The 14043-nt window shown below is 41.1% G+C and overlaps 1 protein-coding gene across 1 annotated transcript in view; it reads right to left on the bottom strand.

Annotated features, from left to right (window-relative positions):
* Positions 1-13114, bottom strand: part of ARL8B (ADP ribosylation factor like GTPase 8B) — a 49581-nt gene extending 36467 nt beyond the window's left edge. Inside the window, 1 exon segment of the mRNA NM_001162559.1 lies at positions 12992-13114. Coding sequence (NP_001156031.1) covers positions 12992-13114 — 123 coding nt within the window.
* Positions 13115-14043: the final 929 nt, after the last annotated feature.

A 14043-nucleotide genomic window follows, 5' to 3' on the forward strand; every position in this document is an offset into this window, starting at 1 on the left:
TTCTCTCCAGAAGAAAGACACTAAACCAGGTATGTTCCAGGGACAGAAATATCCCCTTCAAATTAAGCAGCAAAAGCTTCGAAGACTGTTAGAGTCTGAGTCACTGAATGCAGCTGTCTAAAGGACCTGTTATGGACGGCCTGCATTCTGGGCACAGATTAACGTCCCTAAACGCCAAAAATAAGTCAAGATAGTCCAACTGCAATTCAAAGTAGTGGAGATACCCTGCTTGGCCCTTGTGTACAAAAGACTGGCAAGACATGGAATGAAATTTCAAAACTCAGTTTTAGTTCCACTGTACTTAAACATAGCACTAATTTCCAAACATCGTTCCCTTTATATCATTAATTATATAATACATTTTATAGTCAATGCATCCCCTTCTCTTCACCATACCCTCTCTTCTCTTTGTATATACAAATGTATATAACCCCATATGGGCTACTTGTTCATCACACAAGCACATTTCCCACCATTCACTTAAATCCTTAAAAAGGTCTTTGACTACGAATTTCCCTTGGCTTGACCCATCTGATTCAACTGCTCAACTGTACTCACTCCACTTTCATAATAATGCTTACTACATTCCCTGACTCCCTATCCCCATTTCATTCTCTCTCAACTAGATCCTCGTAATAAGCTGGTAACTTTTTGATGGTCTCTACACTGCTACTAAGTTAATCCTTGGGAAACACAGTTCTTCATTCCCTTGAACAAGAATCTTGAATGCCTCCCCATGCCTACAGATTCAAACTTAGTCAAGGCTTTTTGTGAACTAGATCAGCCTATTTTTCCAGTCTTCTGTTTCTTTCCTTCATGCAGGCAGACTACAGACAGTCCTATGTGGTCGCCAAGAATTAGACACAACTGAGCATGCACTCACATGGGTTATAATTAACCTGACAAAAGTTTTTGCCCTCAAACGTGTCTCTGCTTCTCCTTTGCTTCTCCTACTGTTCCTTCACGGCACTGGACGCTCCAGGAAGGGAAGGAAACATGTCTGTTTTGTTCTTCGTTATACATATGCTGCCTAGAACAATGCCTCAAATAACTACTGAACGAATGAAAACTACTCTAATCAAAGCTTAGCTTGACAGCCATTCTCAGCATGGTCCCACCAAAAGCCAGCAAACTGCCTTTCTAGAACTCCTCTGATGTCTTCCGTGAGGGTAGGGAGATTTCCAGAGCATTATGAGAAAATTTTAAGACAGTTAATATTTCTAACCTATACATGACTACGATAAGGCACATATTCTACTATAAATAACCTTGTCTCGTACATTTATAAATCATCTCCTACCACAATGCCCTGCACACAGTTTAAGTGTGACAGAACAGACACACTCGTTTACTGTTAAATTCATTCATTCACTCAACATTTAGAGAGCTTGTTATGTGCCAGGCACTGTTCTTTGCATTGGGATGCAGCATTGGAAAAAGGAAAAAGCCCCTATGGAACTAACAGATGAAGACAAAAAGCAAGATAACTTTTGATGGTGGTATAAGTGTGGTGAAAATTATGATGGAGGTAATATGAGCAATCCTGACTGGGGAAGATATCCATCCTTGGTTTCAGAGAGGAAGAGATCAAGAGTTCTGCCTTGACCTGACTGAACCTGAATCAGCTATCACCACGACAGAAGGTAAATCAAACAGCCTAGACTACACGAGGCCACTCAGTCTGCACAGCATGATCCATCACTGTCATCAGGAAAGCATGTGCTGGACGTCATGCTAAGTGAAATAAGTCTCCCAGAGGAAGACGCATATAGGCATCTAAAACAAAGAGCAAAACAAGCCAGACTTGCAGGCACAAAACAGATGGGATTAGGAACAGACGAAAGGAGGTCAAAAGATACAAACTTCCAATGACAAAATACGTAAGTCATGAGGTGCCATGTACAGAAAGGCGACTATAGTTAAGAACACTGTACTGTATATTTGCAGTTGCTGAGTTAATCATCATAAGAAAAAAAAACTGTAACGATGTAAGGCTAGTGATGTTAGTGATGTGAACTGGATTTGCTGTGGTGATTATTACACAATATGTACAAACAGAATCACTGTTACACACCCAAAGTTCATGTTACACGTGAACAACATCAATTTTTAAAAGTATACATTTGTATATACAAAGGGATGGGGGAAAATGTGATGGATATCCAGCTTAATATTAACACTAATTAAACCTTAATGGTGTTATTATTATTATTTCCTATTTGTATCAGCACTATTTAAACAATATGGATTTAGGGTATTTAAAAAAAAAAAAAACATTCTAAGGTTTCTTGGTTTTTCAAATTTTTGACTGGAGATTAACTGTTTTACAGTGTTGAATTGGTTTCTGTTGTATAACAATGTGAATCAGCTGTAAGTACACATAAATCCCCTCCTCCTTGAGTCTCCCTCCCACCCTTCCCCATTGTTTTAAGGTTTTTAATTCAGCCATTGAATAAAGAAATAAAATCAAAATAAGGAAACCAACAGCTAGTGGAGTGAAACAGGTAGATTTTGGAAGGGGAAAAAAAGTGAATTTCCTCCCCTCAATTTCCTTCTATTCAGAAATGACCAAATCTATACATTTGCTAAACCATTCTCCTGACAAAATGACCTTTCATGAAAAAAGTAAAGAAAAAGTAGGCCTAGTGATGAGTGTCTAAACCAGACCTTAAGGCACCTTCAGAGAGGAAACACTGCCCAAAGCCCTTTCAGGCCCAGTCTGCATGCAGTCTACACAGCCCACTTCTCATCTAGGGGAACAGACACTGTCTGTTGGGACTTGCAAATTTACAGCAGTCAACGGTGATTTAAACCCACTTGACCCTTAAATCCCGGCTTAAAAATTACACATGCAAGAAACAATACTACGGTCTTGTCCAAAATTAAAATTGTTTTCTGTGCATACACTTGGTACAGAATACCTATATCCTAGAGGGCAGGTATGACTCAAAAGGGCCATTCTTTTCTCCCTATTAGGTTCAATCTACCTTTCCACCTTTTACATCTCAATTTTTCTTCTGGGAAGAGGCTGAGATCTTACAACTAGCTTATATTGGAGCCTTTTACTTTCATTTTATCCTCTGGTCTCTGAGTAAAAGGTCCAATTCTGGGTATAAGAAAACACCACTACACTCTCAAATAGTAAGGTTCTCAGTGCTTATTCGCTCTTTAGAAGCCTCACAACTGAAGAACAGAGAAGTTAAATGAGTTGGCCACAGTCCTGCTATTAGTCAGTGGTAGGATAAACAAAAGAACAACTCATATTTCCAATTCCCAGTTCAAACTGTTTTCACAACAAAAACTGCAATTACCTACACACACACACACACACACACACACACACACACACACACACACACACACACACACACACACAGAATTATACAAGTAGATCCATCAAAAATTACTAGCCTATCCAGGAGGCTAAAACATTTTCCTACCAGCCCACTTCAGCTATCAAAAAAATTCAACATGATAAAATATAACATGTTCAAGATTTTTCGAACAATTAAACAAAACAAAAGCTTACTTCCTAAACAAAAGCTACAGTTAAATATAATCAACAGAAATATAAACAGTAACTCAACATAAAGCTGATGATTATACCCAACATTACTCCCAACACACAGCAGTCACCATTTTTTTTTTAGTTACCATTTCCTGAGTGCTCTCTATGTACAAGGCACAGTGCTAAGTACAAGGCTAAGCACTTCACAAACATTCATTTAATTCTGAAAGCCACTCAAGGAGGCAGTTCTTTGACTACTACTTTTTACAGAGGAGGAAAAATGAACCACAGGTGCTAACAAAAGTGATGTATAGCTAAGTCAGTATTCAAACCCAAATCTGTCAGACTCCAGCACTCATTTCTAACTACGCTACACTTCGCACACTGAAATATGAATATGGGTTCATAAAGACATTTGTTCTTAATTTTGTATTTTAAATGCAATGTTTGTCTACTGATAAATACATTCTGAGTACCGAGCATGTGCCAGGCAGTGTTTAAGGCACTTTTATACTTGAGAGAACAAATAAAGAGAATTTCCAGGGAGATCACATTATATAAACAGTAACCTAGCAGCTAACACATGCCTTATTCTGATCACTGTTTAAAGTGTTTTCCAAGTACTGAAAGTGAAAGTGAAGTCGCTCAGTCGTGTCTGACTCTTTGCGACCCCATGGACTGTAGCCTATTAGGCTCCTCCATCCATGGGATTTTCCAGGCAAGAATGCTGGAGTGGATTGCCATTTCCTTCTCCAGGGGATCTTCCTGACCCAGGAATCGAACCCGGGCCTCCCGCATTGCAGGCAGACGCTCTACCGTCTGAGCTACCAGGGAAGTATTAACCCACAAGTATTAACCCACAGTAACTCTAAGAAATGACTATTACTCCCATTTTACAAATAAGGAAGCAGATACTGAGTTGAATAACTTACCAAAAATAACACAAGAGTCAGGATGTGAACCTAGATCATCTGGCTTTCAACTCCTAACCTCCCTGCCATTTTAACTCAAGTAGCCACTTAAACATATTCTAAATAAACTCAACTATACCACATTCATATGCCAAAAAATTTAGGCTCAAAATATATTCTTACAGTAATACTATTCTGGAGGATGCTTAAGTAATTCCTATCAAGTAAATTGGTACAAAGGACATTTTTAGAATCAGTTTGCCAATCATCATTCAATTTTTCCTTCTTAACAACAATTACTTTTCTAACCCCAGTCTAGAAGAAAAGGCCTCAATTTTCAAGATAGGTGTCACTACTTAAGATACCTGAATCCTAAAATTATTTTGCCAGCATTACAATTTTTAAAAATTACAGTATTCTTGGACATCATTTCTAAGTGAACCCTAAAGCTTTACTACTATTTTAAATTTTTTAAAGTTCCTGTCAGGATATGAAATAAGAATGTTCCTCTATTAGATAAAACTGGGCAAACTATGAAATCAGATCCAATGTCTAATTTAAGAAACAGTGTAACCTTAAAAAAAAAAAAGCACAATAGAATATAAGACCTGTGGTTTTGACTTTGAAGAAAGAAATGAACTGAAATTACTCCATTACAGATTTTGTCCCCTCTCAGAAAACTAAAATCCTTAAATTATCATTTGATTTTGACCTATTCAGCAAACAGGTTAATAGTTTTTCCTTTTTTTTTTTCATACAAGAGCTCAGAAGACATGAATCAACTTTTACAAGTATAAATGATACTCAAGCTATAAGTTTAAAAATTTAATATGCTTTTGTTTCAAAAAGTGATCTACCTAGCAAACTTCTTTAGACTCTGGTTTAGAAAAAAAATATTTCTAACACCCCTCCCTTCAAAAAGCAGCATCCCACTATAGCAGGACAAGATTAGTTAAGGACTCCATGGAAATACATCATAATTCTGGAATACTAACTCCTAATGCAATCCACCAGTAAGTTTAAAACTAAACTGTAATAGCTAAAGGGAATGAGCTGTATTTTTATGGGTTGTCTAAAAGTTCAATTAAAAAAAGAAAATTGAAGAAGGAATTATGTTTTCTACAGTCTTAGTCTTAGCAGTTGCTGAAGCATAAATGGTACTTCTTAAAACATGAAAACAGAGCAATTATCTGATAGGATAGTTTAAAAATACTGCTGGTTAACTTTATAACAAAACTAAGTATGCCCTAAAAATACCATAGGACAGAGTGCTTAAATGAAGCCCAAGTTTACGTAGTATATAAAATCTGTTCAGAAGACCTTCTAAGTAGCAGTACATACTTTCTGGAAAACAATTTTGGCCATTTGACATGAAATATGTTCATGCCCTTGATTCAGTGATGCCAACTCTGGAATCCATCCCCAGGAAAGGCAGATCAAATTGATGTACAACAGCAAAACCCTGGAAACTACTCAAATGTCCAATAATGAGGAAATGATCGAATACATTATGGTATATCCACAAGATATGCTATAACAGAATAAATTATGAAGGCATTAAAGATGGTTTCAGAACAGAAGAATGCGCACACGATAATTAAAACAAACCAGGATACAAATATTATAAATAGTATATCAAAACTTAAAAAAAATTAGTGTTTGGATATACATATTATTTAAAAAAAAAGAGATGAAAAGGAAATACTTTGATATGCTGACAGTAGTTAACCCTGGATGGTGGGGATAACAAGTGGTTTCTATGTTATAGTATTCTGTCCAAATTTCTACTAATGACTTTGTGATAGTTTGATAATTAGGAAAAAATCTTCTAAAAATAGTAACTTTTTTATAGTACAATGAATTTTGTATGCATGTTCAGTGACATTCTTTATCTTAAAAGCAACTTAATATTTGAGAAACTTAGTAAGTGCTTTAAGTTGTGAAATATCCTCTAAGGTAGTAATTTAAAATGCCTTAATGCACTCTTAACAGCTTCTTAACAAGAACATTTTGCTCTGGGATTCTAAGCCTGCACTGGAAAAAATAATGACTGAGGGGAAGAGGATAAAAAAGTTTGAAGAAACGCTCCTTAGCAAGTTGCTTCCTGTTCCACAATTCCGAATCTCTATCTGAAGGCAACCCGGAAGGCCAGCTCCGACAGTCACAGTTCAGATTTGCTACTTTACTGACCTCTCTCCCCTTCCCTCTCTCCTTCCTCTCCTTGACCCTTCCTTTCCTTCCCTGTTTTTCTAGTCCCCTGGTCCTGAACGCAGGAATCTGGTCGATGGGCCCTCAGCCTGAGCTGAGGATTGGAGACTGACCCGAATTCTGGTTCTGATTTCTGGCAGGGCCAAGTTCCAGTCCTCCCTTCTCTGGAGGCCCAGCGAAAAGTCTCATAACGCCTGGGCATCTGTAGGTGGCAGGAGACATCTGTAAGGCCACCCCTTTCGTCCCCCCTTCTCCCGCCTCCTCCCCCTTCTTCTTTCAACCTGGCTTCCTTTCCTCCCTTGAAATCTTTGATGTTAGTACTTGGATCTGATTTAAGGGCTTCCCCGGTGGTGCAGAGGTTAAAGCATCTGCCTGCAACGTGGGAGACCTGGGTTCGATCCCTGGGTCGGGAAGACCCCCTGTAGAAGGAAATGGCAACCCACTGCAGTATTTTTGCCTGGAAAATCCCATGGACTGAGGAGCCTGGCGGGCTACAGTCCATGGAGTTAGAGAGTCTGAGAGGACTTGGCAACTAAACAATAACAACAAACATAGTTCAATAACCAGTTATTTAAATGTTCGAATGTTATTTAGTTCAAACGCCTGTTAGCCAGTTATTTAAATGTTCGAACGTAATAATCTTCCACTGTGCTGTGTGCCTCAGTTCAGTTCAGTCGCTCAGTCGTGTCCGACTCTGCAACCCCATGAATCGCAGCACGCCAGGCCTCCCTGTCTAGCACCAACTCCCGGAGTTCACTCAAACCCACGTCCATTGAGTTGGTGTTGCCATCCAGCCATCTCATCCTCTGTCGTCCCCTTCTCCTCCTGCCCCCAATCCCTCCCAGCATCAGAGTCTTTTCCAATGAGTCAACTCTTCGCATGAGGTAGCCAAAGTACTGGAGTTTCAGCCTCAGTATCAGTCCTTCCAATGAACACCCAGGACTGATCTCCTTTAGGATGGAATGGTTGGACCTTCTTGCAGTCCAAGGGACTCTCAAGAGTCTTCTCCAACACCACAGTTCAAAAGCATCAGTTCTTCAGTGCTCAGCTTTCTTCACAGTCCAACTCTCACATCCATACATGACCACTGGAAAAACTAAAGCCTCGACTAGACAGACCTTTGTTCGCAAGGTAATATCTCTGCTTTTGAATATGCTATCTAGGTTGGTCATAACCTTCCTTCCAAGGAGTAAGCGTCTTTTAATTTCATGGTTGCAATCACCATCTGCAATGATTTCGGAGCCCCAAAAAATAAAGCCTGACACTGTTTCCACTGTTTCCCCATCTACTGCCATGAAGTGATGGGACCAGATCCCATGATCTTCGTTTTCTGAATGTTGAGCTTCAGGCCAACTTTTTCACTCTCCTCTTTCACCTTCATCAAGAGGCTTTTTAGTTCCTCTTCACTTTCTGCCATAAGGGTGGTGTTATCTGCATATCCGAGATTATTGATCTTTCTCCCGGCAATCTTGATTCCAGCTTGTGCTTCTTCCAGCCCAGCATTTCTCATGATGTACTCTGCACAGAAGTTAAATAAGCAGGGTGACAATATGCAGCCTTGACGTACTCCTTTTGTTGTTCCATGTCCAGTTCTAACTGTTGCTTCCTGACCTGCATATAGGTTTCTCAAGAGGCAGGTCAGGTACTCTGGTACTCCCATCTCTCAGAATTTTCCACAGCTTATTGTGATCCACACAGTCAAAGGCTTTGGCCTAGTCAATAAAGCAGAAATAGATGTTTTTCTGGAACTCTTCCTTTTTCTATGATCCAGCGGATTGGCAATTTGCTCTCTGGTTCATTTGCCTTTTCTAAAACCAGCTGGAACATCTGGAAGTTCACGGTTCACGTACTGCTGAAGCCTGGCTTGGAGAATTTTGAGCATTCCTTTACTAGCGTGTGAGATGAGTGCAATCGTGCAGTAGTTTGAGTATTCTCTGGCATTGCCTTTCTTTGGTATTGGAATGAAAACTGACCTTTTCCAGTCCTGTTGTTACTGCTGAATTGCTGTGTGCCTACTTGCCCCTAATTCATGGGCAGATCATTCTTTCCCCTAATTCATGTCTCAAATACACACATACACACACACAGACTGTGTATGTGTGTGTGCGTGCCTGTGTAGTCCCCAAATGGTAGTCAATACGCTTGACACTGGATTTAAAATGCTGTTCATATCCACAAGAGGAGTATGCTTAGATTCAAAATAAATATTTAAGGAATTAAGATCTCCTGATTCACAGCTCTATGATTCTAATCTCAGGTAGATCTACAGAGGTAGGTAAGGAGAAAATGCACTAGCCCTGGGTTCTAATTTTATCTCTGCTACTAATTAGCCTTAGGAATTTCACTAAACATTTCTGGATCTCCTGGCTACATCTATAAAACGAGGATAAAAGTAGACCACTTAATTTTTTTTTAACAAACTTAAAAAAATTATTCTAGGTCCAAACTTCTACAATCTTTCCAAGTATCTCCTTTTCGTAATTCTCAGAAGTAATAAACTTTTCCTTTGATTAACCTTTGAGCTATCAACACTTCACTAAAATGTAGAGAAATTTTTATAATACTACTACTTTCAAAAATACACAATGTCTATAAAACTTATCTTATCCATTTTGGTAAATCCTACCAAACATTTCTTCATAACTATCCTATAACCCATCTAAGAGTCTCAGTTAAGAGTAGAGGTTACTTAACATAAATTACACATACAAGACACATGATTTATTATGCAATAACTGCCATAACATTTAGCAATGAGCAGTATTTCATTTTCTAACATTAATCAAAAAATTAAAGACTTGGAGGTGTTTTTTGTTTTAAGGTTCAAAACAAAGATAACACAATATATACTAAATGTCTCTATATAAAATCAGATTACATGAAGTATCACTTGGAGTTTGAAACCATAAGAAGATGAATTTGAGGACTAAGACTCTCTGTAAGCAAACTGCCTCATTTCAAAGTAGACCAAATCCTACATGTAAGTAATTCAGCTTCACAAACCTCTACAATAAGTTAAATAACATCTCTCAGTCTTCTTAACTTTTAAGGCAGTAAATATAGCCACATTTTAATGTGATGTTTACAAAAAGTTGATGTTTATCTAAGAAAACCAGTTTCACCTCAAGCTTTTCATACCTGGAAAATTACTTTGAATTTGAGAAGTAAATGGCCATCTTTCTAAAGTGACACATAGTGTTCAACACGTCTGAATCTCTGAGTCTATAAATCAAACATTTCATACATAGAATAATGCAGTTGATTTTTTTTTAAATAAAGCTAAATTTACTATTTTAGACATGCTGTTTCTATCTAAAACTCTGTAAAATTCACTATAGATTACTAACTTTTTCCTCACCCTCAATATATACGAACCACAGATTAGGTTAAAGCCTGAGGTTTAAAGAAAAATTTACTGAGGTCTCTTTTTTCCAGGCTTCCCTGGTGGCTCAGCAGTAAGGAACCCACATGCGAACACAGGAGACGGGAGTTTGATCTCTGGGTCAGGAAGATCCCCTGGAGAAGGAGATAGCAACCCACTCCAGTATTCTTGCCTGGGAAACCCCACTGACAGAGGAGCCTGGTGGGCGTCCATGGGGTCGCAAAAGAGTCGGACAGGACTTAGTAACTGACAACTTTTTTGCAGCATCTTAAAGGCCACAGGCAATCACAGTCATGATTTTTTTTCTAACAGAACCCAGTCACGTTATGGTCTTTTCCTGGTGGCTCAGATGGTAAAGAATCAGTCCGCAGTGTGGGAGACCAGGGTTTGATCCCTGGGTTGGGAAGATCCCCTGGAGAAGGGAATGGCTACCACTCCAGTATTCTTGCCTGGAGAATTCCATGGAAAGAGGAACCTGGCAGGCTACAGCCCATGGGATCGCAGAGAGTCAGACACGACTGAGTGACTAAGACTGCATCTGCAACCCACATTGTATCATTCAGAAAGAAGAGTCTAGGTAATTCCCAGGCAGTCCAGTGGTTAGGATGCAGAGCTCTCACTGCCAAGGGTCAGGGTTCAATCCCTGGTCAGGGAACTAAGATCCTCCAAGCTGCACAGCTTGCCCAGAACGAAACAAAAATAGGAGTCTAACGTTAAAATAATAGTTCACTTTGAGTTCAACAGCTTTCCAGATGTTAACAGATGGGGGGAGAGGGAGGACATGCTGTGATTACTTGTCATGATCTATGAATCCACTACAGCAGTCCATATTTGAATACCTACACAAATGCAAAGGAATGACCCCAACTAATTCCCTTCTAAATATTTTTCAAAATACCATTTCTGCATTAAATGACTGTACCCACTACAAATAATACAACACTTACCATTTATCTAGCCCCTTCTATGGGCAGGCATGATGCTAATCACTTAACATCTGTCATTTCATGCACTCGCAGCAACTCTGTAAGAAACCTATTATTAACTCCTCTTAATAGATGGGAAAGCAAGGACTGAAAGAGGATACAAGGCTGCTAAGTGGCAGAGCCAGATTGCAAATCCAGGGCTGTTTGACTTCAAAGTTCATGTTCATTATGTCAAGCTAAACTGTCTACTAAACACACAAGCATGAAAATCGAGCTTATGGTTCCAGGAGTTCCTCAAGATTTACTAAAATCTTTTTAGGTTTCCCAACCATAACTACTTCTCTGTAACAAATACAACTGATTGTAGTAATAAACCTACAAAACACTATAATTAAGTCTTCTCAAAAAGAGAGGATTTAGGAAGAGACACCAATTCTTATCCCAAAACAGTATCAGAAAATTTACAATTAAATGATCTCAGCTTATCTTTTCCACATCATACAAGGAGTTCAAATATGAATACTCCGCCAAAGCCTGAAGTTTTTTCTTACTAATTTTAGTGGTATTAGATATCCATTCCACTCTTTTAGGCCTGTTGAAAAGTCATCTCAAGCCTCCGGCCCAATAACATTACAAGAGCCAAACAAGCAGGCAAGTTTTCCTTATGCTTATATGCAATATTCCTCAAAGGAAGTTTGGATGTCTGCTCATCTCTACTTCTCCTTCCTGTTGCTCTATCACTGCAAGGACTAACAGTCACAAGTTACACAAGTTGTGTTCTCCAACAAGACAGGCGTGTTTGAATCATTCCAGTAACCAAACCAGTTGGACAGCGAGTCGCCAATAAAATAGGATTTCACCCATCATCTAAACGGTGGAGAAACTGCTGCCATCTCTCTCAAATAGCTCAAAAGTTCATCCCTGACAAGCTCAAGACTGAGTCACAGCAACTCCTGGGCTCTAAATGAAGACTGACGAGAATCGTTCACTCTTATTCCCTCCCCTGCCAACCAAACGAGCAAAATTTAATTATCCTCCTTCCCTCAATCACCGATGAATAAACACCACACTCTATATAGGTTCCCAGGGCAATTTCTTTCCCTCCCAGAAACTCATTCCTTGGGCGTGGAATGAGCTACGTTTCTACCCAGTCCCTTCCTTTCTCTGTCTGTAAGAAAAACCATTACATTAGACCAACACCTCTTTTCCAACTTTATGCTGACTGCAAATCTTATCCCCTAGACGAGGGCTCTAGAAATAGAGACCCCACCCACCCAACTTCTTGGCTTAGTAAAAGCTGTGCACTTGTAAATCAACTATACTTCAAATAAACAAATTAATTTAAAAAATAAAAGCCGTGCACTATTATGGACTGGCAGGAAATGCCTGTCTTTAGCTTTACCGGCGATCGCAGCACCGTCTATTCGGCCCCTCGGGGAACGGGTGAGAAAACCGATTAACTGGATTACACGGGACAAGCTGCCCACAGAATTGAGGGATGAGCCCACACTGGCCCCTGCTTTCCTCACAACGGTGCTCTCCATCCCGAGTGGCCAGTTGAGACAATCTCAATTATTTTAGGCTTTCTCACGGGACACACGGACTCGCCAAATTCCACCCCTCGGGAAACTGACAAGCTAAAGTTAACCCCTGCGCGGCCAGCAAAGATCAAACCCGAAGGAAATCCCAGACCACCACCACCACCACCAAGAGCCTTAAAAATGTGACAAGGCCAATTACACCCTTTCCAAACCCCGGCTGCGACGAGGACACGGGGACACGGCGCTTGGAAGAAGACGACTAAATGGAAATAACCCTTCAACTACCGACCGCGCCGATACACCAGCCACCAACACGAGGGAAACTCCAGGTCCTGACGCCCGGGTAGGCGAAGAGCACGGCTGCCCCCTCCCTCGACACGCACACTCCCAAGAGCCCCGCCGCGCCGAGGGGACCCCCCCCCCAACCCCGCCACCACCAGCCTGGCCTTCGAGCAGAAGCCGGGCCGGACTCGCGGGCTGCGGCGCCCCGGGAGGGTAATCGGGAGGGCACTCACCGCGATGACATTGACGAAGGTGGTCTTGCCCGAGTACTGCAGCCCCACGAGCGTCAGCTCCATCTCCTCCTTCCAGAAGAGCGAGCGGAACCAGTCCAGCAGGCGGGAGATGAGCGCCAGCATGATGGCGGCCGGGAGGGAGGACGGACGGACGGGCGAGCGAGCGGGCAGCGGCGGCGGCGACGACCTCCACACGAGCGGGCCTCGGCCCGGACCCCCCCAACGGCTCCTCGGGGCCCCGGCGCGACACAGGCGGACACAGGCGGGCGACGGCGGCCGGAGCCAGGAAGCCGAGCGGGTCATATGACTCGCCCTACCCCCCACGCTCGTCCCCGCGCCGCCGCCGGCGCCCACGGCAAGAGCGGCAAGGCCTGTCCGGCCAGGCGCGCCCGCCGCCTGCAGCGCCACCTGGTGGAGCCTCCGTGCAGCACCGTGCACCGGCGTGCCGCCCTTGGGCTCCTTTCCTACTATAGTCCTTGGCTCATTCCTGTTGATCCATTCATCATTCATTTTCTCTACAATTGTTTACTGACTGTCAGCTCAGTGCAGAAAGACTTCAAAACTCTGGGGGTTTCATCATGAAAATCCCTGTCCTACGTAACAAAAGATGGAAGCCACACGGGCTTATCAGTAGGGGAGTGATTAAACTTTAGCAGATTCCCAAAACTGAATACTGTTTTTCAAAAGATGAGAAAGTTTTCTGTAAACTGATATGTAATGATGTCCAGGAAGTATTTTCAAGGTACATAAACTAAGGCACCAACTATGCATTATATGATATTTTCGGTATAATATGGGAAAACAAGAATACATATGTACATATATAAAACACATATTATGGTTGCAGAAAGAAATACTGGAAGACTAATAAAAACAGTTTTCTATTGGGATGAGGTAAACTGGACGGTCAAAGGCAGAAATGGGAATGAGACTTCACTGAATATCTTTTTATATCATTTTCACTTAAATCATCCAAGTGAGTCGCCCGTTGAAAAGTTTAATTTAATTAAAAGGTACGGTTTTCCGATTTTAGAAAACCCTCCCTCTGAGGA

The sequence above is a fragment of the Ovis aries genome, chromosome 19 (genome assembly GCF_016772045.2).
Source record: "Ovis aries strain OAR_USU_Benz2616 breed Rambouillet chromosome 19, ARS-UI_Ramb_v3.0, whole genome shotgun sequence".
Taxonomy (NCBI): Eukaryota; Metazoa; Chordata; class Mammalia; order Artiodactyla; family Bovidae; genus Ovis; species Ovis aries.